At 48.0% G+C, this 27,921-nt stretch overlaps 1 protein-coding gene across 1 annotated transcript in view; it reads right to left on the bottom strand.

Moving 5' to 3' along the window:
• TMC3 (transmembrane channel like 3) overlaps positions 1 to 27,105 on the bottom strand; it is a 244,009-nt gene extending 216,904 nt beyond the window's left edge. Inside the window, exons 1-3 of the mRNA XM_069625138.1 lie at positions 26,743 to 27,105; positions 19,039 to 19,191; positions 15,221 to 15,296 (exon numbers count right to left, since the gene is read on the bottom strand). Coding sequence (XP_069481239.1) covers positions 15,221 to 15,296; positions 19,039 to 19,191; positions 26,743 to 26,855 — 342 coding nt within the window. The 5' untranslated portion in view covers positions 26,856 to 27,105. The remainder of the gene's footprint in view (positions 1 to 15,220; positions 15,297 to 19,038; positions 19,192 to 26,742) is intronic.
• Positions 27,106 to 27,921: the final 816 nt, after the last annotated feature.

The following is a 27,921-nucleotide window of genomic DNA, read 5'->3' as shown; positions in this document are numbered from 1 at the left end:
CGACGCTCCTGCTGGAAATTTGGTGAAAATCCGTACAGCAGTTTGGGCTCTAGGCGCGACAGACATTTTTTCCCATTATGTCTATGAGAAAAAAATAAATGTTGGGTCCCTCCCCCCCATTGACCAAACCTCACCAAACATTTTTTTTGCAAAGTATGAAGATTCGTCCAGGGGGAGCAAAGTAATAACCCGCCCAAAAAGTGCTCTTCCTATGGGTTTAGCAACTTAACCATAACTACACGGCCACTACCGTGGGGCGTGTAATATATATATGTGTGTGCATGTTGGTGTTTTTGTTTTTATTTATGCAGGCATGCAAGGAGTTGTTTGAATGTGATGTGAACGCATGGGTGAAACTGTTGTATGCAAGTGTGTGTGTGTGTGTGTGTGTGCCAGCCACACCCCTAAATTTAGCAGCCACCCTGGGCTGCTAAATGCATGGGTGGTGGCTGCTGAAGGCATGACAACCCGTTTTTGCTTTACCCTTGATGCACAGATACATAGTCAACTGTGGACCAATGGTAAAGCAAACATGATAAGTGTTATTATGTGGGTAGACAGGCGTACATTTAATGTACGACAGTCTAGCCACATTATAACACTTATAATGTTTCTTTTACCCTTGAGTACTGTGCATCAAGGGTAAAGCAAACATGATAAGTGTTATTACATTACTAGACCAGTCTACATTCGGTTTACAAGTAAAAAGGCTCATGGAGTGCCACAAGACCATTGATGCTCAACCAATTCAAATTATAATTCTACCATTAATAGTCAGTCATGAAAATATTGAGCGATTGTAAGCCGATATGGGTCAAAACAGTACTCAAAAGCGTGAAAAACGAGTTTGTTCAAGTGAATCTGTTAAACCAAAAGTATGGTTAACACTAGCAAAAAAGTACTCGTACTCTGCACGGGTTCTGCAGACAGACATGATGAAACTCTCATCAATGATTCAAAATAAATGATCCTGAAGGTCACTGTCCCGAGTCGCTTATCACTTGATGTGCTTTGCTCTCTGAAGTTAGCTGCACTGAGCGTGTGTGTGGTTGGCTGACATACTAAGAAGCAATTTTGGTGGGGGGAGGCAAGAGTTGTCATGCTGCAGCATACTGGGATTTTCTGTGCGCTCTCCCCACCTGTCGCCACACCCTGGTGCAGCGCAGTTCCTTGTAGGGAATTGCAGAACAAATATCTTAGAAACTGTGTGTCCTACAACCTTGAAACGTGGTTTTCCTCTCAGTTTTCTTCCTCAATCCCAGACGCTTAAAATGAGCTTTGTCTGGCCCTTCTACGACCACATGGATGTTTGGATGTTTTGCTGATTTCAAGGGTCTTCTCATGTGTCAAGGGGCTGAAATCCGTGGAAAGGGGTGGAGTGTCCAAATGTCAGTAGCCATTAATGTCCGGTGCGTCTTGACAGGTAACTATGCACATTTTGGTGCTGATTGGTGGAACACAGTGTGGCATTGTATCAGAAATAAACTAACTGATGTTCTGCTTTATATATATATATATTCTTTTTTGGTTTTTAAACCGCTATTCTTGAATAAAATCTTTGATACTTTTCTACGCAATTGTGCAGAAGCGGTTTCTTTTTCCGAAATTCCAAAGTTTTACAAGCGGCAATTGAAGCCGCGGATCGGCATTATCACAGCAGCAGAAGGGAGTGCAACTGCACTCAAGAAAGGCTTCACCGCCCTACTTCAAGAACATATATATATATATATATATACATATATATATATACATATATATATATATATATATATATATATATATATATATATATATATTCGTCCAGGGATCCAGGGAGAGCGAAGTTGTAAGCCGCCCAAAAAGTGCTCTTCCTATGGGATTAGCAACTTAACCATAACTACACGGCCACTACCGTGGGCCGTGTAATATATATATATATATATATATATATTCAAGACAAAAGGAAAAGAAGATTCCACTTTTCCAATAAGGACGGCACTCAAAGCGGTCAGGATGTCAAAATAGTCTTCAAAATAAATCCACCATTCGCCAACAAGGTTATTATATATATATATGTAGAGAGAGAGCGAGAGAGATATTTAAATTCATCCAAGTAAGTGACATAATCTTACATACAGAAGTTGAAGTCTAAAAATCACATATCATGACTGTTGTGCTATACATTCATCAATGAATGGACAATTCACTGCGCAATGATCTGGAGGGTCAACAGTTATTTTCCCGAAGAAGAAGGGTGCTTTTCCGTGCCTGAACTGTATGAATTGTAATTCGATCATCAATGGTCCCTACATACATCATCATGTATAGGTCAAAAGATACAACTATGACACTTTGCAACTTGTGACTCCCAGGGAGTGATTCATGGCATTAAATGCCCCTGTGCTGAATTGTATGTAGACAAGACTGGCCACGAGGCCAAAGTGCAAAGGAATGAGCATCACTCGTGCATTCTTTTGAAAAATCTGAACTCCCCTCTAGTGAGACACTACATAGAGAACAACCACACCACTGTGCAGCTGCAATTCTGCATACTGGAATAGTCTATAAACGTCAACAGGGTGGTCACTTTGACAAATTACTGTCACTACGTGAAGCCTTTTGGATTGACGTGAAGCCTTTTGGATTGACTATTTGGATACGATCATTCCTAAAGGGCTCAATGATCACAATGAGTTTCATCCATTTCTGTTAAAGACACAACCATTCCACACTATTCTAAGTGTATTGAGGCCATACTAATGGGACAAACAAGCTATGTACATGACAGACTACTACCAGTAGAACATAGAGAATGTTGGAATACATTATGTCATCTTCTCTGTGAGTTGTTCATCTATATGTTTATGAACATGCTCTATGTAAATGTAGATATATGCATGTAGGTGTACATGCTTAAATATTACCTGACTAGAAATTGTGGATAGAGATATGTGGCCTATATCCCATGTAAGAGGATCTAGAAACAGGTGTGTTATTTGATGTATGACCTATATATACAATCCACAATAAGTACACAAACTATTCCTGTCTTAACTGTCCAATGTCCATGTGAGATTGGCATATTAAGGGCATTGATGTCAGCTCAATTTCAACCGGTTTTTACAAGTGTTCATTTTCTTTCCATCTGGCAAATGAATTCATTCACTGTATTTGAACCCCATGCTTGGATTAAGTATAACTTGAAAGTAGCAGTCTAGTTTTAAAAAGTGGAGACCATAAATTCCTTATATGATATGGAACGTGAGGAATTAGGCGAACGAAATGACGATAGACAACACAAAAACAGAAGAACGTTATTTTCGGGACTGTTGATAAGTCGTGATGTGTATGCCACAATATAGAATGCGTTTGAATCTATGGAGACGGAGGATGGACGCTGATTAGATTCTGAGCAGGTGAGAGGATAAGGGATTAAGTCTTTTATCTTTACGTGCTGGACCGTGCTAACGTTAACCGGATGAGTAATGATGCCCTATCTTTTGGTAGTAATTTTGTTTCATGAATCTTACGCTATGGATCCCATACACTTAGCACATATTATTTTTTTTTGTTGTCTTTCTAATGGATGAGATTGTTTAGATAATGATTGAAGGTGTCTTATTCACACAGATCCATTATCTTGTCTTCCAGCTATATTGAGCGGGTCTCTGTTATTAATTCAGACATAGCGACAGGTACTGTTATGATTAACTAATTGATTTATTTGGGGAGTAGAATTAAGGTTTGTGAATTGAAATGTTTTAAACTGTAATGATTGACTTTAATGTATAATTTCAAAATTTCTTTGGGTTGTAGCTTGCCACACTTCTGATGAAGGTTTGAGGGCCGAAACCCGTTAATTGACAAGGCTAAAACTCTGTATCCATTTGTTATTAGAACTCATTACCAAATGTATAGCACAACAGATAAGTGATTTCTAAATTTCACTTACTTGGATGAATTTAAATATGTTAACCATAATTGTGGTTTTTCAGATTCACTTGAACATAATAGTCGTTTTTCATGACTTTTAGTACAGTTTCGACCCATTACTGCTTACAATCTTTGAATATTTGTATTACTGACTAATAATTGTAGAATTGTAATTTGAACTGGTTGAGCATTGATGGTCTTGTGGATGATCCCATGATCCTTTCTACTTGTGCATTGAATGTGTGGCCTTGGCCTCAGCCAGACCCTCATCGATTGCTCCCATTGAGTCTTGAGATATCTGAGAAACAGGCGGTGTACCTTTGTGAACAATGCCTTCGTGTGTAGCCTATCCCGTTTGTGGTCTGCATTCATTTCAGTCAGTTTAGCTATGTGATAACATATATCATGTTTGCTTTACCCTTGATGCACAGCACTCAAGGGGAAAGCAAAAAGAAGTTGTATTGACACACTTGTGTATAGGCACGTTATAGCCATATCATATCATATCATATCATATTACGTGGCTATGCTGGCCAACATTCATTGTAGGCCAGTCTATCCATGTAATACCACTTGTCATACTTGCTTTACTCTTGATGCACAGCACTATAGGGTGAAGCAAACATGATAAGTATTATTACATGGATAGGCAGGTCTACATTCAATGAGTGTTAACTTGTCAAAACGTTCTTCTGCAATCACCCCCTGGATTGCATTTAGTGAGCTCTTCTGAGTCTTGCTTTGTGGGAACAGGTAGGGGTACAGATATGCGCCCCTTGCTCCCTTTGCCTGGAGTCGAAAGTTACAACTTACTGGTGAATGGGAAATGTGTATGGGGCTTTTCCCCTCTTACAGAAGAGACATGATTTCGCATATGGGACTATACTGCTCCTTTGGGGTCAGGATCAGACCATTGTACATGTGGCTTGTCTTCTCCTGTGACGGCGCTCATGAGCTAAACATTCATAGAATATCCGACAAAGGGGCACAAATAATAACCCACATGTTAATTGCACAGAAGGCGAGGAAATCTATACAAACATAAAAGCTATCAAAAATATTTAGAAATTGCCCAATCAAGGACGAACTTTATGGCAGGCCATATACTGATTTCAGGAAGTGGAAAGACAACGTTTTCATTTTCTAAAATCGAAAGGTGCAGCAGGCAACTGTTTTAATTAATGAATACATCGTCAATTCGTGTAGTGAACGTCCGTGCATTTTATGGGACCATCTCGCATTTTTATTGCATCACTGAAGTAGTTTAATTACACAAAGAATTAATCAGGGCCATAAATTGCAGTAGGGGCTTGGAGGGAGTTGATATTTTAATCTGAAAGCAATGTTTATCGTGGGGGGGGGGGGAACCCACCGAGTTGCGCGCGTCGCACTGCGGGTCCATAAATTATACCAGGGCGCCCACAGAGCCTGGACGGGTGCTGATAAAAACCCAATCTCCATCCCTGGGCTTTCAGAACTTGGATTCACTCGCCCTAGCTCATTCCATGTGTGTGATCCACGCACCCCATTACTAATCAACACTGTAGAATGTCCATATCGAATAGCAACAGCCATGCTTTCCTCGTAGCAAATGGAATATTAGACAATGATTGTGGATTGAATTATGGGCTGTGTTCACTGAGCTCACGTATATTGGTGGTTATGAGGCACTGCCATTGTCAGAGCGCTGAGAATGCTTATAGATCCTGTTCCATTTAGGTGGCTTGATGTACTTGAGGCGCTATGTCTTGAAAAGCTGAACATTAGATTTTGACCAGGCAACCGACCTGGAGAAGCAATTGATGGCTGCATAGGGGCATTAGTGAACAATCCAGAATGCATTATCGTGGGATAATGGACCAACCCCCAGGTTATAGTAGCTGAGCTGAATGCAATGACCTGTAACGAAATCATGTGTCAATGTCCTGCAATGGAGCCCACTGGAACAGATACTAAAGCTATTAAAACAATCCCTTGAGTGCCAAGGACGAGTATGCTCGTACTTTTTGCGTAGACTTTCATAATAGTTAAAGGACAGGCTCACTGTCTTGCCAGTGGAGCTTGTGCTGTGAGTCTCAGAGGGCGTCAGTGTGTCCTGCTGCCCCCAGCAAATGCTGCTTCCCGCTGCCTGCAGCACTGAGTGTAACTGATAGCACGTCCACACTGCACAGCAGGAGCAGCCACATGAGGGAAGAGGGCCACCACCCAGTGCCTGCCAGCTTCTTGGGCGAGGAGGTGGTCTGCAGCTGACACGAAGGTAGGGGGGAGGGACTGCCCTGCTCCCTTCTCGTGTGGCCAACAGGAGCCCTTGCGTAAGGGAGTGGAAACCCTCCTCTCATTTCAGCCTCTGGCCTGCCCATGCCAGGGGCTGAAATGATGGCAGGGGTCAGCAGGCTCCCCTTATCTCCTGGGATAAGTGTTTGAGAGTTACATGCTGGAGCCATGGTGGGGCGAGGGGGGAGCCTGATCTCATTGGCCGCTCCTCTTCCGTGCCAAGATTCTTACCTGGAAATGCTAAAGCCATACAGTGGGGGAGGGGAGAAGCAGCAGCCACAGGGAACATTGCAATGCGCATTCTCAGACGTTACTGTAGATTAGGGACGGCTGCCTCGCAATGGTAAACTTTAAAAACACGAACGCTCAAAGGTTTTAATGTACTGTTATCAAATGATTACATAGAAATCAATAAACATAATGAATGCAGTACACCAAGTACATGACCTAAGGCTCGTGGTACATTAAGTGGCTTTCTGGGGCCGGGGCCCAAATTACCCTTCAGCTCTCCCTCCGCAAAAACCTCCCCTCTCGAGCTCTTCGCTCCTCCACCTCAAACTCCCTCAGGGTCAGTCGCTTTTCAAAGAAACGAGCTGGGGGCAGATCTCTGTCTTCAGTTGTATCCAAGTATTAATCGTATACAATAGTTGTAGACTTTGGGTGAGAAATAATATATATGAATTCTGCCATATTGTCTATACACCTACTTTGCACTATGCCAGAAAAATGATCAATTGTGCCATGGTGCCAACACGTGTTTCACTTGATAGAACTTCACCAGGGCGTAACATGTTATTCTCTTAAACAATGAAATGAACTTGGTTTATCTGAAACACCAATTCCCAGTAGAGAAGGCAGCCGCGGTTGCCGGTCCTTATCATTTTTAAACGGACTTTGTTTCCAAATGAATGTGTTTAAGATGTCGCCAGGCAAGCAGCCCTAAAGTATTTTTATGCTGCCTTACAGCCTTGTTTCATAAGGTCTCTTAATTGTTTTTAGAAAACGTTTGCACGGTCGTGGTTGAAATTTGCAGGGTTCGCTCTGATGTCTGGTGCGTGTACGCTCTGACAATGATTGGCGTGAAACATTTCAAAGCAATCGCTTGTACTTCAAAGAACTGCCGTGCCTTCTCTCCACAGCAGGTTCGTGTTTGAGACTTTTGTGTTTTTGAGAGTTTGGAAAAAACATTTTCTGCGGTATTTCCCCTACTGGTGTCAAAGGAGGTGTCGGCTAGAGGAGAGGAGACTCTCTTTCTGCGTGTGCTGTAGCTGTGGGGAAACAGGAGTGCCCTTTCCTCAAGTCTCCAGCTCCTAGTGATTGCATCGACAGTCAAAGCACCGACAAGCCATACCATTGACACCAAAGCATCTAAAAAAAAACATCGAAAGCATTTTTAAAACATTTTTTTAGCTTTTAGGGGGGGGGCTCCCCCTCCCAACTCCACTTTTTAATGGTTTAAAACACATTTTTCTAAACTAAACCCTTAATCATTGAACAAAATGCATTCATTGTTTTTTTATGCTTTTTTTCAATGGTATGGTGTGTCGATGCTTTGTTTTAGATGCAATGACTGCATACCAAGTCTCCCTGTGGTGTGGGGAAGGAGTCCTGCTTGTGTGTCTCGTTTCCCATATGTTTTCTCTTCAGAGTGGGGGAGGTGCTTCTGTGGGCTCGTTAGGGTTTCGCTATAGACTTCCTACCTTTACTTTCTGTGTCCGCTCTGCGCTTTCCCCCTGTGTGAGAGAGAGGGGTTCTGGGAAATGTAGTCCTTATTTCTGTTTTCTTTCCAAATGATCTGGGAAACGTGTCCTTGGGCTATGTTGATAACGGCCCTGGCCCTGAAGACCTAGTGATATCCCTCCCATGTCCTTGTGAAGATGATGAGGGCGTCATTTCATCAACACTACCAGTTTGACAAGCCCAGCATAGTCATAGTTTAAGATGGGATACTCAGAGTTTAAACAAAACCAATGCATTGCATTTTCACAATCCCAGTTGATTCTGAGGCTGTCAGTCTTAATTTAATACACTTTTTACAACCCTAGTACACGCCCAGTGTCAAAATCCCACTTTTCTCCCAGTTTGACAACCCGAGAATACTCCCAGTTTGATGTGCATGGTTGCACCGTGCCAGTGTCATCCTGGAGCATCCGACTATGTTCCCAGTTTATGCAACCCAAGTATATTCCCAACTTGGACAGCCCCAACATATCCCGAATTTGACAATCCCAGTAAAGCCAGTATCCCCTTGCTATGACAATCTCAGTAAGGCCAGTTTCCCCTTAGTTTGGCAATTCCAGTAAAGCCAGTATCTCCTTAGTTTGGCAATCCCAGTAAAGCCAGTATCCCCTTAGTTTGGCAATCCCAGTAAAGCCAGTTTCCCCTTAGTTTGGCAATCCCCGTAAAGCCAGTATCTCCTTAGTTTGGCAATCCCAGTAAAGCCAGTATCCCCTTAGTTTGGCAATCCCCGTAAAGCCAGTATCCCCTTAGTTTGGCAATCCCAGTAAAGCCAGTATCCCCTTAGTTTGGCAATCCCAGTAAAGCCAGTATCCCCTTCGTTTGGCAATCCCAGTAAAGCCAGTATCCCCTTCGTTTGGGAATCCCAGTAAAGTCAGTATCCCCTTAGTTTGGCAATCCCAGTAAAGCCAGTATCCCCTTAGTTTGGCAATCCCAGTAAAGCCAGTATCCCCTTAGTTTGGGAATCCCAGTAAAGCCAGTATCCCCTTAGTTTGGCAATCCCAGTAAAGCCAGTATCCCCTTAGTTTGGCAATCCCAGTAAAGCCAGTATCCCCTTAGTTTGGGAATCCCAGTAAAGCCAGTATCCCCTTAGTTTGACAATCCCAATAAAGCAAGTATCCCCTTAGTTTGGGAATCCCAGTAAAGCCAGTATCCCCTTAGTTTGGCAATCCCAGTAAAGCCAGTATCCCCTTAGTTTGGCAATCCCAGTAAAGCCAGTATCCCCTTATTTTGGCAATCCCAGTAAAGCCAGTATCCCCTTAGTTTGGCAATCCCAGTAAAGCCAGTATCCCCTTAGTTAGCCAATCTGAATGTAGACTAAGTTTAGCAACCCCCCCCCTCTAACCTTAGTGTGAGATTACAGAATAGTCACAGTTTAAGACATCCCAGTGCATTCCAGTTGTATGATTCCAGTACACTTCCAGTTAGCACAATCCAAGGGTATTTAGAGGTTGCCGACCCCAACGTAATTCAACCTTTTACAACCATGTGTCCTCTCTGTGTCATCATTCCAGTGCACTGCCAGTTGGCACTGTACCAGTTGCCCTGCTTATAGTACCAGGGTATGCCCCAAGTTTACCAAATCCTGGCTTAGGAATTGTTCCACACTTGTGTCATGTTCTCATTGTCCTCAGCATCCCATAACACACATCAATATACTTCCATGTTACAATTACTCAAATTCCCCAATCCCTTAGAATCCTAGTTTGAAAAAGTATTCTATACGAGCAAGCTCATGTTATTCTCTGAATTAGCTTAAACAATTATCGGAGTTGTTACACAAGTCCATCATACGTCCAGCCTACAAAATCCCAGTGCACTAACAATACCAGTTTAAATTAACTTGTCGTACCATGTTTGTAGAGTCGCTGCATATTCACACTTTGATCCTCCCATTTTATTGTTAATCAGACAACTACAGTTCGCGCCCAGTTTGCCAACCCGGTTATATGCCCAGTTTCCACAATCTCAATGTACTTCCAGAGAGCTTACTGAGCACATCATTACCAGTCTGAACTATTCCCACTCATCACATCCTGGCTGGTTACCGTTAAGCTCTGCCTACAACCAACCCCCTGACTTTATGACGTGGCTCCTTAGAAGCCTTCAAGTTCAGGCCCCTGCGGGCCGCGTGTTCTGAGCTGCCTGTGGCCAGGAGGTTGAGCCTAAGCCTATCAGAAGCGGCGCATTCCCTGGTCCTCTAAATAAAGGCTATAATGACCATCAAACAGCTCACAGTGGGACATCAGCAGATAGGGAAAGTATATTCTTACATTATGCCCTTGTGGCCACCATCCACCAGTGCTTACATTGGGTTGGGGTTTGCAAAGAGGAGATACCGGGGGTGTCCATGTTACTCACTGGGAGTACTAGCACTACCAGCAGAATGTAGATATTTAAAATACTGTGTTCCTTGTTGACGTCAGTTCTGTTCCTCTCTCATGACGTTTCGATGGTTGCCTAACCCAGTATCACTGCAAACAGAATGCCTTCACCCAGAGATGTGTGGCCCCCCTAATTTGCATAAATAGTGACATCAGTGATATCACAGAATTAATCTTTAGTACACAAAGGTATCATGGGAAGTGAACTTAGAAATGCCACACGTAAGGCAGTAGACAAATACACTGACATCCAGTATAGGAGTTGTCAATATTATTTACGTGTGTGGCAATAGCAGGAGTGGGGCTTTTTTTTTTTGTAGCACTCAGCTGAATACCTCGTACAAACTTCTTATTTTGGCCGATAAGGCATAGTGTGATAAAAGGATTTGTCCAGGAGCACACACTTTCGTTAAGTGATGAAGCTGGGATTTGAGAGCAGTCTGCAATTCAGGAACTTGAACACATTTCTTCCCAGGTAGCAATACTGTGTGCAAAGATCTTTTTGAAACTTTGGTTTGAAAACACCATCTGTGGAAGGCATTGTAGAAATATGGTTATTGTGTTTTGCAAACTGAAACGAGCGGCTATTTTTGCAGAAGTTTCACGGTTGTGTTTATTTTTATTGTGCGCGTATTCGGGCACTACCAGTACCTACAGGTCTATGGGCTTAGTGCGCTTTACAAATGTAAAAATAAATAAATACAAGATCAATATTGTCCAAATTATCAATATGCTTTTATTTCAGAAGCTACAGATAAGGATTATTTTGATTGTAAAATTAAATAATAGCAAATAATAACTAAGTTTATCATGTGCTGCTCACTACAAAATGAGAAGGTAGTGTCATTAATGTACTTCCTGAGCCTTGATTGGAGGGGGGCAGGCTAAAACTATCTGCCGGGTGCAGAATAACAGGGGATCCTATAGCATAAAGTTGCAAAGGCATCTGAGCAGGTTGGGAGACTGTTGCTGAGATGTTATACAGTGAGACTTTCCTGTAAATCATGTGTCTTCTTTCCGATTCCCGCAGCAACATGTGCTGTAAAATGTGGTGTTTTGACATGGGGGTGAGTACGGCTCCCTCGCTTCACTAAGCGTGTGAATTGGTGCCCCCATAGCGAAAATCAAAAGCTGCCACCCAAAAATATATGCACAGTAAGTGAACACATCTTAAAGTGAAAGATACTCATGTTGTTCAATTGACCTTTCCCTTGCGAAGAAAGTGTACCAGACAAAGAGCATTGGCCTTTCAAAAAAGTAATCAACAACAGAAAAATAACTTGAGAGATAAAAATGTCCAATAAATACGCTGGCAAAGCATAAAAGGTGCACACCTTTTAAACCCAGCAATATGTATTGAAATATTCCCTGGAAAACAAAATCCCCACACGAGTGTGTGCATGATGATCATTGTATGTGTCCGCACTGGAAACATGACAACATGGGTGACATCCTGGTAGCCAAATGCTTGAGCAAGCTTGCCGACCTCAAAAACACCCAAGGGTTTGCGTCCGGCCTCTGAAAAATGTTACACTGTCCACCCACATGTGTCCTTTACTTGTGCCCTGAATAGCAGCACATGGCTAATATCTGTGGAAAATAACTGCACCAGTGTGCAGGATTGAAACCTCTCTTGCCACATCCTGGGCAGATATTCAGGACTCACTTGTCCTCTCACCATTTCCTTTCCTCAACCCCATTTCTGGCTTTCAGCAAAACTCTGCTTTATGAAGATGACTTGAAAAGTACACATACCATAGTGAGGTACCCGCTCAAATATATAAATCCTGACAGAAATATATTAAGCAATAAGTGTACAATTGTGGCATTATTCCCCCATCTTGACTGGGAGACTACAAATACCATAATGCAATTCAGCAAAAGGCAAACAAAAAGCCTTTTTATTTTCAGGACTTATAAGATGTAATGTATGAAAAGGTTAACTGTTTGTGTTGAGGTTTTTGACAAATGCAGTGTTCATATATGATGTGATGAAAACATCACATTCTACCAAAAATGAACACTTGTTGGTGCATTAAAGATTAACATCTGAAAATAATGTAGCTAATTTAAAATATTGTAATTGGCCAGGCGGAGAGTCTAGATTTCGGCAGCTAAATGGTGCTTTGTGTGCGCGTTCCGAATGAAAATGCCTCTTTACATTTCTTAACACAGAAATGTTACAAACATCGCCTCCAAAACAATGGTCTCTTAAGTGGGCCATCACTTGTAAATCACCCCCACTTTCAATGCGCTGCTTGAGGAAAGAGAGTGATAAGCAGTCATTAAGGGGCCTGCAGGGTATGATAGGCTGCTGGGAGTGGGTGTTTGTTTGTTTGTTTGTTTTTATTATTTGTAATGCGCACATAACCCAAGGGTAGCAAGGCGCAGGTGTAACAAGAGGATTGTATAAATTAGGTTACATGGAACATATTGGATAACGCCCCATAGGGTTGCAGTTAGGGACACAGTGACAACATAAGTAGCGAGCGCCAATGACAGGTTATTCAGGACAATTTATATATAGATAGAGTAATTACAGTAGTACATTGTGCATAAAAACATACAGGAATTCACAGTAGCGGGTTTAAATTATGTCGGATTAGCAGGGCAAGAGGGATACCAGAATATTAGTTATCATGGTCCTTAATCCATTGGATGAAATTTGTCCTGAATTGAAGATAGGGGAGGTTTTCTCTTAGGAGGGCGGTAGTGAGTTCCAATGTAATGCTGCTTTGTCAGGGAAGCTGCTCCCTCCAGTCAACGTCCGTTTGAATCTTGGGACTGCTAGTAAGTTGGCATTGGCCCTTCTAGAAGGGTGGTGGGATGACTGTCTAGTAAATCTCGTTGGGAGACTTAGGGCTGCTCTTAGAGCATTATTTTGTAAGATTTTAATCTTATTTATGATGTATTTGTTGCTGCCTACATAAAGGGCATCACAATAATCTATCTTAGATAGGATCACAGCTCTAGCCAGCGTAATAAAGTTATTAGGAGTTAGGAATAGTTTGGCTGCTCGGATGAGTTTACAGGTATAGGCTGTGGCGGAAGCCATTGCGTTTACCTGTTTTGTGAATGATAATGTGGAGTCTAGGTGAAAGCCTAGAGATTTTTACCTCCTTGGCCACAGCAATAATGTTATTGTCAGTTTCAAATGATGAGTAATTTTGGCCAAGTTTGTTAATATTAGCTGTAGTACCAAGAATGATGAGTTCTGTTTTATCATCATTCAGCATAGTCCATGTGAGGCCATCCATGCCTGTATGATGAGGTACACTCTGTTTACAAAGGCCAAATCCTTGTCATAATCCCCCGTCAACGGGATGAGGATCTGGGTATACTCAGCGTAGTTCGTGTAGGTGATACCCAGACCATCGAGATCATCGAAAAGGGGATTCGTAAAGATGTTGTACAGGGTGGGTGAAACGCAAGAGCCCTGAGGCACGCCGCAGGGTATGGGCGTAGGGTCAGCCGCTGCTAGCGGTGAGAAGACGCGCATTGTTCTGTTACTGAGGAAGGACTGAATCCAGCCTATTGCCTCTTGCGAGAAGTGGGCGGCCGACTCAAAGTGGTTGCACAGGATCCCTTGGTCATGATGTTGGTCCACAGGGGGCTAGGAGGCAACACTGTAGCCTTGCACGAGCTTAGTACATGGTAGCCTCACAGTCCCCCCTTAAAAAAATATACTCGGGATAGTTGAGGCAGGCACTGGTGCCAGCGTGGCCCCCTCTGACGGCTTCTGACAGCTGTACCCTGGGCCACCGCACAGACTGCCCATGCCTCGGACTAGCTCTGCCTACACCATTCAACCCTATTTGTGCAGCGCGGCAGCGGAAGATGGACACTATGGTATCTAAACCAGGGCTGCGGCTGGAGCCGCCCCTTGTCCTCCTATAGTGCTTGAGAACTCTGAGCACTGCTTTAAGTTTTGCATTTCTACATCATGATTTCAAGCCCCGCCCCCTCCCCCTTCTGATACCCGGCCTGCTTGATCATGGAGCTGGTTTGCATTGTCCTTCTGGCAAATGGTCTTCTTGCAGAGTGTGCGGTGCACATGTCTGATTGCAGTGTGTGCGGTGCACATGCCTGATTAGCAGAGTGTGCGGTGCGCATGTCTGAGGCTGTCCCCCCGCACGGGAAGCTGGTCACGCCATACTCATCGCGTGCGACCATGAAGACTCAGCCCCCCTAAAAAACATCAATTCCAGTGGCCACTGCTTCAAGCATTTAATCAGCAGCAGAAATCGGATAAGATGCTCTCGCATTGATAACCCAATAACGAAGCAGCTGGGTTTCTCCGCAGCTGGCCTGGCTGGCGGAAGATCCCTTTCCTGTGGCTGAAGGCCTCCAAGTTACAGATGTTACACGCAATCACATCTGTTATGGAAAGCATGGCTGGACTGGCTTATGGGGAACTCTGGAGATCTGCCAGTAGGCCTCTGCACCCTGGGCAGGGGTGGACCGGCCTATAGGGAACTCTGGAGATTTCTCGGTAGGCCTCTGCACCCTGGAAAGGGGTGAACCGGCCTATAGGGAACTCTGGAGATTTTCCAGTAGGCCTCTGTACCCTGGGCAGGGGTGGACTGGGCTATAGGGAACTCTGGAGATTTCCTGGTAGGCTTCTGCAGCCTGGGAACGACTGGACTGGCCTATAGGGAACTCTAGAGATTTCCCCACATGCCTGTGCACTCTGGGTAGGGGTGGAATGGCTTATAGAGAACTCTGGAGATTTCCTGGCAGGCCTCTGCACCCTGTGCCTCTTTTATATGGTAACCTATATTATTTTCAAATTTTCTCCTAGGAAAAGAGGCTGGGCTTGCTGAAAATGTCTACTATGGTGCCACTTTCAACATTATTTCCAGGGCCTCTTTTGGTTCCCAGTCCACCCCGGAGATAAAGCAGAAGAGACCCACCTCGGCGCCCGCTGCTTGGTAGCCTCGCGTCCTCGTCAGCCGCCCTTCGAACCGCAGCACGATCTCCTTCGCCTGCCTTCAAGGGAAGAGAAACAGGACCTTATCAGAGCCCAAAACACCAAGTGGGCACTCAATACCAGCTTCAAATCCAGGAGCAGATTCTGCAAGCATCAAACACATGGTCTGGCTATTTCTAAGACAAAAAAACGACCTTTGTAAAAACAAAACAAGCATACTTACTTGAAGCAGTATTAGGCCTATTAAAACTTACAACAACAACAAAAAAAGACTGCATCCCTGCCATATATATATACAAGATATTGAAATCCGACAAAATGGTTCTCATTCTCATCCTATGTCTTTTCAGGGGTGGTTGGAATGTACCTACACATTTATGTTTTGGAACAATAGCAGAAAGTGCAACAGTTTTATTAACCCCTTAAGTGCCAGGCTATTATGCAAGTCTATGCAAAAGTGACGAGCATACTCGTCCTAGTCCTGTAGTTTTTTTTTGTTTAACATGTTTTGTGGTGTTTAATACAACCTGCTTGTTCTGGCGCCTGGATTGCTGAAAATATGAATCATTCATAAAGAAATTGCACGCGGCTGGTGCCAGCCGAGCTGCACTTGTCCCCCATGAGATAGTGAAACCCAGTCCTAGTACAGAATGACTGACACACCCCCGAATAATCACCAGTGCAATATTTCATCATATGTAGCTTGTATCCATAAGGAGTCCTAAAAGACCGAACTGGATTTCAAAATGGAGTAGTTTGGCGAGCCGGGTCATCAAAGTCACGAATAGTGCGAGAAATGCACCTTTTCCCTGACCATTATTAGCACGGTGCATCGCGCAACCAAACTGGTGGCTACTCGCTTCCTGTGGCCCGGTTCTGCAATCTGTGGCCTGCCAGATGTTTTGGACTACAACTCCCATCAGCCCTTGTTAGAATAACCAATGGTGGGAATTATGGGAGCCACAGGCTGCACCCCCTTGTCCTCTGGTATCAGGCTGCACGCTCCCTGGAGGAGATCCGAAAAGCACTGGCGCTTAATTATTTAATGCACCCTTTTGTGCACTCCTTTTCAGATCTTATCTAGCACACAAAGACGAACGTGGCGTGTTGCCCCAAAGCAGACACCACAAGGGCTGGGCACCCCAACTCAATAACCAGTGAAATCCACTTCGAGTTCATTGCCCGCAAATTGCTTTCATGCAAAGTCCTTGCGGATGCGCGGGGCGTAAGTAAGAGCGTATTTAATATGTCACCTATTCGCGGAATACGCGGCCGAGCAGCTCATGACTCCCTCAATCGTGTTCCAAACCTGAAAAGCACATTAAATAACTATTTTAAATATGTTGAACCCTTATTTCCTGATCCTTCGTTTTAATCGACATGTCATACGCATGAGTGGCACGCATGACAGAACAGCATTGATTAGCAACACATCAGGGAAGCCATGTACAGAAGGGTGCTGCCTACGCAAAACCAGTGCTCCCCAAAGTGGCAGGCTTCACCATTGCAAAGTCCCGTGTTGCAATAAACACGTTGCACGATAGCTCAGTTGGAAAATGGGTTACTTCGCTGCAGCTCACACACAAAAACATGGATGAGGTTGGCCCATTCATGCCTGACACAATTTGAAGGTACATGTGGGGTGAGCGTATTCCTGCTCCAAACTGTCCCCCCCTATGCCAAAGGGGGGAGAGGACTCTGTCAGATAGGCCGATAGGGGTGGAGGAGGGGGAATTACCAGTAGCAGAGCCTGGCAAGTGACTTAACACGCAGACACTCTACAGGCTCTGAGAAGCCACTTGCATGCTGGGAAGTACCTTAATTCCAGAAAATCTCAATCCACATCCAGTTACCCCACCTCTTTCCCACACAGCAGGGGACGCAAGGAGATATGACCTTTTCTGTCCCTCAGCCTTTACTCTCTACCCTCACAATAGCATGCTGGAAGGTTATGAATTAATTACCATCACTGACATTGCTCTGGGCAAACTTCTGCCCCATTGCAGAATTACGCCAGCCATACGCAAATCAGTCAGGGTCCTGCCACCTTTGGGAGCAGCCCAGCCTGAGGCGGGGAACTGGAGAGCTTGTCCAACATGAAGTGCCTCTGAGAGGCATCTTAACCGGGGACATATCACTCTGCCTGATATGTCACTGACTACCTCAACCCTACCGGTCTCCACCACGTGTCGTAAATTGTTCGAGTTTCTCCACAGGCATTTCTCGTCCGAACAAACTCTGCTCACCTCTCTCTCATCCTCGCCATTCCTTCTCTCCAAGACACACACATATTAGCCATATATTCAACGAGAAAGGCGGGCAACGTTTAAGTCCTCTCTCGACTTCAATCTGCCCTCTATATCGGCCTCTCTTAGTGGTTACCTTGCCCTCAAACTAGCAGACAAAGTATTGGGCTGGAGTTGGATAGCAAGAATCTATTCCGCCGGAGCGGATTATCTTTTCTTTCAGAGAGAATTCAGAGGAAAACTTAGTGGAAGGAAAGTTTAGTACACCACTAGATGATGCCCTGCAAACATGACTCCATTTTACTATTCGGTAGGTTGACAAACAGAGCCCGAAATCCTGGAGTACAATTATAGATTCTAAAGAGTAAGCCACGCGCGTGGCCCGGTAATCCTATCTGACCCTACAGTGTAGTAAGGTCCTACAGCTAACTGGTTTGAAGAAAATACATGTTACCAGCCTCTTTGTGAGTTCTGGGCAAATTGTTTAGCAAAAAGCACTATTTCAAAATATTGGAAGCCCAACTGAGGGATTGAGTAATCTTTGCAGATGTGAAGTTTACTCAAGGGTCAGGGGAAGACTATGCAAATACATGGCCTATTAGCCCGCTCAATTAGACCATGGTATATTGTTGACAACCTTTAAGTGTTTCTGGAATGAATGTGTACTGAGAATGGAGGTCTACCAGACTTTAGCGTGGGTACATTGCCCATGGATTAGGAACTCAGTGCTTTTGACCAGATGGCTACGTCTGCGGCTTCCCTCTTTCATTGTACTGCGAGGGCTTGTTGGTTTCCACGTTTCGCATTGTTTATAGTCAATAACCTACTCCCATCAATAGTCAATGACCCACACCAGAAATGAATATCGCTTATAGTCAATAATCCACACCAGAAATGAATATCGCTTATAGTCAATAACCCACACCCACCAATCGTCTATAACCTACACAAGAAATCCATACCGCTAATAGTCAATAATCCACAGCAGAAATGAATATCGCTTACAGTCAATAACCCACAGCAGAAATGAATATCGCTTATAGTCAATAACCCACACCCACTAATAATCAATAATCCACGCCAGAAATCCTTTAGAGTGAGTTCAAAACAGCATCAGAAACTCAGCGCTTTTCACACCTTTTTGACACCCACAGAAGCACCCTGAAAACGAGCACATATATCGCTCATCTCCCGGCTGTCCTCATGGTTTTGGCTTAGATTTTGGTTTTATGGGAATTGTGCCAATAACTGAAAGTGAGTCTGAAAGGAGAAATACATTGTCGCTGAAGGAATTTAGGTAATTTTGTATTTCATGTCTCTATATACCCCCATGTGCACTTCTGTAGACCTGCAACATATGCATGAAACGTGCTGAGCCTGATTTATCCGGCCTGTGGTCTCCACTCTTTTATGAACGGAAGGCCCAGTCCTCGGATCACGTGATCAATACAGGACGCAACCACATGGCAAGGTGCATGGCCCGAGGCCAGGGGGAGACTGTGCTTCTGGCGCATTGTCTGGGACCCCCCACCCCCTCCCACACCTCCGTGCCTACCTGAGCGCTTTCAGCTTCTGCCGCATGGGCCAGGGCCGGCAGCGGATGTTGGATACCAGCTCCTTCTGAAACTGGATGTTCTGGAAGATTGTTTCCGGGTCCTTGCCATCGTCCTTGCCATCTGCGCCGGTGCCATCATCTTCACCCGAGTCGCTGCAGTTCCCAATAATCCCACGAATGTGGAGCATGAACACAAACACAAGGACCCCATGGGGGTGCATTAGTGAAAGGTGCAGAGCAGTGCTTTCCAAGCCCCCTTCTACTGAGCCAAAAGCAGAACTGCCTACATTTCTATCACACTCAGTTACTCTCATCTGACTCGAATGGACCTTGCGGCCCCCCTACACATCCTGCAGTCCCACCTATGGGGGTGGTGGGGAGCAGTTTGAACACTACTGCTATATAGTCTATAACGCTAAGCACAGTACATTAAAATGGCCCATCTTGGCAGGGTAGTAACCAGCATTGCAAGAGTGGCTGGGGGGGCGAACCACGAAAAAAAAGTCCTGCTGCTTTCCCCCCAAATGCACCTTGTAAAATGAATGCTAAACTGACACACAATCGTTCCTGCCCCCCATGTGAAGACTTGACTCTGTACCGTCTCCCTGCAACATTCGGACAAGAGTGGGACATGGAGCTGTGTGCTCCTGCTCTGCATCTGGCTCCTGCTCTGCATCTAGCTCTGCCCTTTATTGGACCTTCAGTGCAGTCAATGGCCTGGAGTGGGACACAGAGCAGGCTCCTGATATGCCCCCCCCCTGTTCTGCATGGAGGGTGCAGATCAAGAGCACAAGGCCACACTGCTGTCCCGGACACAATGCCCAGAACAAAAGTCATGGCACGATGAGAAAGGGCTCGACTGGCTGCCCCAAGATGCCAGTCTAGCCAAGTAATACCACATACCATACTTGGTTAATCATGGATGCCCAGATAAAATGTCACGCCACTGTAAGCAAGGGCTAGACTGGCTGCCCCAGGCCCAGCTGAAGACGTGTGGGTGTCCATTTCAACATGATGGTTGTGGGACCCTTGCTTAGAGCAAAAACAATCTGAGGCACCAATGGGGTGTATACATTACAATGGCGACAAAAAAGGTTAATAGCCGCCGATTATCAAGAGACGGCCAGCCAGCAGGGAGCTTAAACATTAAATGCCCACTGAAGAGCTCTAAATCCTTCTTTGACAGCTATTGGTGGGTGTGGAGGAACCAGCAATGAAGTGATACCACTTCTGTATATCTCGTGGGAAGAGGAAAAACAGCTTGTAATGGGAGCGCTGCAAAGCGCGCATTAGAAGCCCCAGTCCTGAGCGCCCCCCCAGCTCCAGTCCTGAGCACCCCTCCAGCTCCAGTTCTGATTGCCCCTCCAGCTCCAGTCCTGAGTGCCCCTCCAGCTCAGGACTGGAGCTGGAGAGGCACTGAGGACTTTAGCTGGAGGGGCACTGAGGACTTTAGCTGGAGGGGCACTGAGGACTTTAGCTGGAGGGGTGCTCAGGACTGGAGCTGGAGGTACACTCAGGATTGGAACTGGAAGGGCGCTCAGGATTGGTGCTGGAGGGGCGCTCAGGATTGGAGCTGGAGGGGCGCTCAGGTCTGGAGCAGAAGGGGCATTCAGGACTTTAGCTGGAGGGGCGCTCAGGATTGGAGCTGTCTGGGACGCTCAGAACTGGAGCTGGAGGGGGCTCAGGACTGGAGCTGGAGGGGCGCTCAGGACTGGTGCTCGAGGGACGCTCAGGACTTTAGCTGGAGGGGGGCTCAGGACTGGAGCTGGAGGGGCGCTCCGGACTGGAGCTGGAGGGCACTGATGACTAGAGCTGGAGGGGTGCTCAGGACTGGAGCTTGGGGTGCGCTCGGGATTGGAGCTGGAGAGGCGCTCAGGACTGGAGCTGGCAGGGTGCTCAGGACTGGAGCTGGAGGGACGCTCAGGACTGGAGCTGGAGGGGCGCTCAGGACTGGAGCTGGAGGGGGGCTCAGAACTGGAGCTGGAGGGGCGCTCTGGACTTTAGCTGGAGGGGTGCTCAGGACTGGAGCTGGAGGGGCGCTCCGGACTTTAGCTGGAGGGGGGCCCAGGACTGGAGCTGGAGGGCACTGATGACTAGAGCTGGAGGGGTGCTCAGGACTGGAGCTTGGGGTGCGCTCGGGATTGGAGCTGGAGAGGCGCTCAGGACTGGAGCTGGCAGGGTGCTCAGGACTGGAGCTGGAGGGACGCTCAGGACTGGAGCTGGAGGGACGCTCAGGACTTTAGCTGGAGGGGGGCTCAGGACTTTATCTGGAGGGGGGCTCAGGACTGGAGCTGGAGGGACGCTCAGGACTGGAGCTGGAGGGACGCTCAGGACTTTAGCTGGATGGGGGCCCAGGACTAGAGCTGGAGGGGCACTGATGACTAGAGCTGGAGGGGTGCTCAGGACTGGAGCTGGGGGTGTGCTCGGGATTGGAGCTGGAGAGGCGCTCGGGAATGGAGCTGGAGGACGCTCAGGACTGGAGCTGGAGGGACGCTCAGGACTTTAGCTGGAGGGGGGCTCAGGACTTTAGCTGGAGGGGGGTTCAGGACTGGAGATGGAGGGACGCTCAGGACTGGAGCTGGAGGGACGCTCAGGACTTTAGCTGGAGGGGTGCTCAGGACTGGAGCTGGAGGGGTGCTCAGGACTGGAGCTGGAGGGGTTCTCAGGACTGGATCTGGAGGGGCGCTCAGGAGTGGAGCTGGAGGGGCGCTCAGGAGTGGAGCTGGAGGAGCACTCAGGATTGGAGCTGTCTGGGATGCTCAGGACTGGAGCTGGAGGGGCGCTCAGGACTGGAGCTGGAGCAGCGCTCAGGATTGGAGCACGAGGGGCGCTGAGGACTGGAGCTGGAGGGGCGCCTAGGACTGGACCTGGAGGGGTGCTCAGGACTGCAGCTGGAGGGGCACTCAGGACTGGAGCTGGAGGGGCGCTCAGGATTGGAGCTGGAGGGGCACTGAGGACCGGAGCTGGAGGGGGTCTCAGGACTGGAGCTGGAGGGGCGCTCAGGACTGAAGCTGGAGGGGTTCTCAGGACTGGATCTGGAGGGGCGCTCAGGACTTGTGCTCGAGGGGCACTCAGGACTGTAGCTGGAAGGGTGCTCAGGACTGGACCTAGAGGGGTTCTCAGGACTGGATCTGGAGGCACGCTCAGGACTGGACCTGGAGAGGTTCTCGGGACTGGATCTGGAGGGGAGCTCAGGACTGGAGCTCGAGGGGCACTCAGGACTGGACTCGAGGGGCACTCAGGACTGGAGCTCGACGGGTACACAGGAGCACTGTCTCGTGTCTGTGTCAGGGACTGCTCCAGGCTGCTGCAGTTGTTCCGAGCACGGTGGGACACAGACACCTGTTTGCTGTGTGATGTGTTCCTGCTTACCACCATCCCTGCCCCGGGGCTGCCAGGCGGCTGGGCCGCCAGCCCAAATGTCGTGGTCTGGCTACTGAAAGAGCCACAGGGGGTGGGGGGCAAGCTGCCCCCCGTCCTCCCACCCCATCCCTTGCTCGGTATGCCACTGCATTTAGGTAGGTGGGTGTTTGGACATCTTTGAGGAGGGCTCAGAGTTTGGAGAAAGTTTCCCAATACATGGCAAGCCATGTTTCTTAGGTGCCAGTAACAGGCAGGGCAGAGTAAATTTGATCGAAAATATTTTACCTAATGTAGAAGTGACCAAATCTATTTTACCGAAACTCGAAATTAACTTTTTACTTTTTAAACTTTGTTTTTAATGCTGGGGGAGACCCCCATCAGCCCCCCCCCTTACACCTCCCTACCCTAACGTTTACCCTCACCCCACCTATTATGCATCACACATATACCACATTACCTACCAATTTCCGTCCAATAGATGCAGTCACTTCTTGGGTGAAATCGCATTCGGTTAAATCTAGGGTATCGGGCAGTGACGCTCTCTTTCCCGACTGAGTGAATAAACTGGCATAACATGCCTGCAGTGAAAGCAGGGGCGCTATTATTTGGATTAAGCCCCCGCAGCAGCCAGTGCTCTCAGCTGTGCTGTACTCTCGCCTCGGCTCGGGCATTTCCGGCCCCTCCTCGTGTCCTGGGTCGGGGGCTCCCCGTGGTGCTGAAAGTCCTGGCAGTGCAGCCACTGCGAATCAGGGCGGTGCTGGGGGGCCATCTCCTGACCTCTCACAGTGCTGTTTCCCTCCGCACTCTCTCACCCCTATCTCTTCTAAACCTACTCTTTATTTCACCCTCTCCCTCTCTCCCGTCTGCCCTAGTCCCACCTCGATCTCACCTTCCCACTTTTTCTCCCCTTGTTCTTTTATAATTGCAAACTTTCATCCTGCCCACCAGTCCCCCTTCTCCCCTTTTCATTATCTGCACCCCTTCTTTGCCGTGCAAGCTTCTGATACCTTCTCTCACTACACTTGTTCATTTTGTACCTTCACTCTCCCCTCTTTCTGCGCTTGCCTCTCACCCCTCTTTCCCAACACCATCTCTCTTTCGTCTGTAACCCCCCAGGGCATTTTCCTCTCCAATTCTTCACGCTCTTGTTTGTAAATGTCTTTCCTTTCTGGCTGTCCTCGCTGCCCTGTGCCTTAGTCCCATCATCTGTTGCCATCTGGCTCTGTTTCACTCCTGTCTCCCGCCCCCCCTCTCTACCTCGTCGCCGTTGTTATTTTACTATGCAGGCGGTGGGTGCCTTGCGGGTCTGGGCAGAGCATGCAGCGTCTGTCTCGGTTCATGTTGCTACCGCGCCTGCATCCTCTGGTCTTATATCCACATCCTCTCCCCATTGCTAAGGACACTGGCCCCCCACTCTGTAAATCAATGTTAAAAAAGTATTTTTGTGCCAAAAATCTATTGTTTTCTCTGTAATTTTCATTAAATAAAAAATAATTTAAATCTCTTGCTGTCAGGAAGCGATCACCCCTTACGCCTCAGTTTTACCCCCTAACTCCTCTGCTCCCCATGCTGCTTCCAGCTTATTGGTCCCTGAGCTAGCCACGCACCTTGGCAGTGGCACAACGACCATTGGGTAACTAAGGATTCGGCACCGCCCTCCCCAAAACGTTGGGTTATGTTGACTTGACCCGGCTCACTTACAGGGTCGTTGGCATGCAGGAGAGGGCAGAGACTGTACACGGCGCCCAGGGCTGTACAGTCAACAAAGGTCCAGCCATTATTAATGTAAAACATTTCAACGTTAGCAACTTCGTAGGCATGTATTTCCAGGCCTTTGCCATGGTGGTGGGAGGTTAGCACTTGCATGCCACGTGAGTGATTGGAGGGGATGGGGGGGGGGGGCAGGAGACAGGTCATTCTCACACTAGTCTTTAAGTGCCTTGTTTCAAAAGTGAAGGCGAGAGTTAACTGCTATTAACATTGAAGCTTCACCAGAATAGTCTCTTTAGAATGTGTAATGAAGTTAGATGCCTCTACACAAGGAAGTGTGCCCCTACCCCACATTCTCTCAAGCTACCCCCTCTCCCAACATTTGAAGGATTAGCACCCCCACCCCAAATATTAGTCTAGCTGCACCCCTGCACCTTGGTCCTTGCGTCTGTGCCCATACACTTTCCCCAGCCCTGCCCCACATGTTGACCCCTTGCCAACATTGTATCCCTGGCCCTTTTCCCCTAAACGTGATCCAATCCCTTCCCCCACACCAGGGTCCCTGCCGCCTTACTGACCCTTGAGTAGTGCCTCCTTCCCCTCAGACGGGTTGCTGTTTCCCCTGCACCCACTGCCTTAAGTGGCACCCGGGGCTCTTCAAGGGGGCGTGGCCTAATTGGGGGCAAAGGGGTCGCCTGCCCGCTCATTAGGCCACGCCCCCTTGATGAGCCCCAGCTTAATGGGCTACAGGCACCGCCTCCAGGCAGCCCTTTATAGAGATCAACACCCTGCCCCTGGGGTGCTGATCTCTGCATCTATTACCTAAAAGGATGCCTGGAGGGGGACAGCGCCACATGTTTTCAGCCTTAACGGTGGCGCTGACCCTTGCCAATCATGTGCCGGAAAGCAGCAGCACCGTTATGGCTGAAAAGGGGAGGCCGCTGGGAGCCATAGTCTTTTTTCCTAAAGCCTGAAGCTCCTGCGAATGAGCGGGAGCTTCAGGCTTCAGACAAAAGGCCTTGGCTTCCAGTCTGCCTCACCTTCTCTTCTATAATCTGCCACCAGCACACAGGCGTCTCTTGATTAAAGGTATGCCTTGCAGGTACATGCGCCACCATTATAGAGAAAAGGCATTTTTTTACAGAAGCTTCAGGCTTTAGAAAAAAAAAGCCATGTCCTCTAACGGACAGGGCTGCCGGGGGACATTAGGGGGCCCCATCAGGTCCCCACCTCTGATCCATATTTCTGAGCTTGCCGGTGCTCTGCCTCGGTTAGCCCTGGCCCACTTAAAGCCCTGCCTACTCCTTAGTGCCTACCCAGTCCCAGGCAATGTCACAGTCCAACACCCTCCCCGCTCAGCTCATAACCCCCTGCACCCACGCGCGAGCTGAGGCTTTAAAATGAGAGTGTCGCGCTATCCGTCTATGAGAACTCGGTCGCCAATGCAAGGACACACACTGACCCCTGCACAGCATAAGATGTGCAGAAGACGCCGCAAGTCCCCGCGCCGCCAACGGTGTGTTCATGCCGTTGCAATAGCCCACAGTCCACTCCTCGCAGTGCCATACACGTGCGCGGGCTGCACCCCACATTCCTGACAATGCCCTGCACGCACCCCTGCTGCCATTCATTATCACGTGCACACTCTGCTGGGCGGTGCGTGGGCATGCGGTGTGTGCACCTGCCCGGGCTCGGAAATGCACGCTTGCACCGGGCAACACCCATGTGTGCACACACGCAGCGGTCACTCAAGACCCTGCCGTGTGCCATCGGTGGTGGCCCTGGAACTGGAGGTTCTCTGCGCGTGTCATGTGTGTACACACGCAGCGGTCACTCAAGACCCTGCCGTGTGCCCTCGGTGGTGGCCCTGGCACCGGAGGTTCCCTGGGCGTGCAGGTCTCTGCACGTGCCATTGCCCTTCTAGGTAACTGCAAACACCCGTCTGTGTGAGTCTCAGTTCGTCTTTCTGGGGACTCGCGCGGACCCCATGACTCCGAAGCAGTGGCCCTGCGTGTACGACCCCCGTGCCCCGCACCCCTGCATGTTCCTGCACTTACAATGGCTGCGCTGCCGAGCGTAGTCCCTGCGTGCACAGTGTGGCGCGGTCCATGACTCTAAACTCTGCACTGTACAACTCTGCAGATGGCGTGGACCGCCCTCGCAAAGTTCCTGCACCTACAACGGCTCGGGGTGATATACATCCGAGTCCTGCAAAAGAACTGCACTGGTCCATTATCCTGCAGGTAGGACCGGCGCAGTGCGCGCAGTGACAAGTCCTAGTATGTCGGGCTGACTGTGTAAGGCTCCAAGGTCCAGGATGCTGCAAGGTCTCTCTTAGCCTAATGTAGTTTTCTGGGGGAGTGGGGGGAGGGGGGTCTGTAGCGGGGGGGACAGTCTTTTAGAGAGAACCGTGCATTTCAGTACAATGCATCGTAAATGCATGCATTTCTCGGCTGGGATATGCGAACCCACCGACGAGCACGCGCATACAAGTATCCACTTTTGCAAAAAGAACTCCGGAGTTGGGGGTGGGGGTGGAGGTGGGGGTGCATGCTTCCCTTGTGAATGCTGAAAACGCAAATGACCTCCGCGGAATGGAAACTTGCCCCCAGCGGGGAGATTTGTCCTCACCTGTGGGGGGGCTCCGGGTAGGCGGCGTAGATGCTGGCGTGCCTCTTCACACTTTTGTACCTCTTGGCGGACTTTGGGGGTCGCAGACCCCCGGAGCCACTCGGTGCTGCCATCGCGCCCGGTCCGTCCGCCTCTCGATGAAGTGTGTCAGCGCCCGTGCGGCCCCGCGGCTGGAAACCCCGCGGCTCCCACCAGTGACCGGGAGAGCGCCACCTACAGCCACTGCCGCCCCCTGGGGGTGTCACAGGGACCCCTCGCCCCTGTGGAAGAAGTGGGAGGGGTGTTGCACGGGGGTTGAGGGGGGGGGGCGCGCGACCCTTCAGAGTGGAGGCCCGTGCCGTCGCCGAGTGCAATGGGGTCCGGAGCGCATCGCCTCACTTGTAGACCAGGGGGCGGGACGCCGTGTAGCAGCTGCCACTGCCAGCCCCCACCCGCACACCCCCATGGGCGCCAGAAGAAAATGCGCCCCCTGAGCAGGGCGTAGACGACTGCATATTCCACGGAGCTGACGGGAAAAGGGGGAGAAAGAGGGGGATGGAGAGAGAGGGCTAGTGAAGAGTTATGTGTGAGTGTGAGGACAGAGCGGAGGGGGGCGTGAGTGCAGAGTGAGGCAGAAAGCAACCCACCGACCCATGCGGCACAACAGAGGCAACAAGCATTGGCAGTGCCAACAGTCTGGGCTTTTGTGCAGGCATCTGGAAGTCACCTGCCAGGCTCTGCCCAGCTGGTATTAACGGCCCATTGATCGGGAAGTCACCTGCCAGGCTCTGCCCAGCTGGTATTAACGGCCCATTGATCGGGAAGTCACCTGCCAGGCTCTGCCCAGCTGGTATTAACGGCCCATTGATGCAGCGGGTGCAGAATGGTGCGAGTATTTGGGCATCAATTAGCAGTGACTGGCAAATGTCTAATAATTATTTTTTTTTTGTTATTGAATATAGTTGAAATTACAACTTTTTCAATTTATACATAAAAAATCAAAATTTTCGAAAAGTATGAACAATGTAACAAACATTAATATACATTTATAGATAAACATCTTTCAAGTAAAACTTTTTTTTTCCCCCCAGAATTTAATAAGTTATCATTTATGGGAGTTAACAATGATGGGAAACATTTATAATTAAATTAATAAGGGGGGTCCTGGGAGTCCCTCTGCCAGACATTAGTCCTGGTTGC

This window comes from Ambystoma mexicanum, chromosome 11, assembly GCF_040938575.1.
Source record: "Ambystoma mexicanum isolate Mex_15411 chromosome 11, UKY_AmexF1_1, whole genome shotgun sequence".
NCBI classification, from domain to species: Eukaryota; Metazoa; Chordata; class Amphibia; order Caudata; family Ambystomatidae; genus Ambystoma; species Ambystoma mexicanum.
The sequence above is the reverse complement of the archived record's forward strand: the minus strand, read 5'-3'. Positions and strand labels throughout refer to the sequence as shown.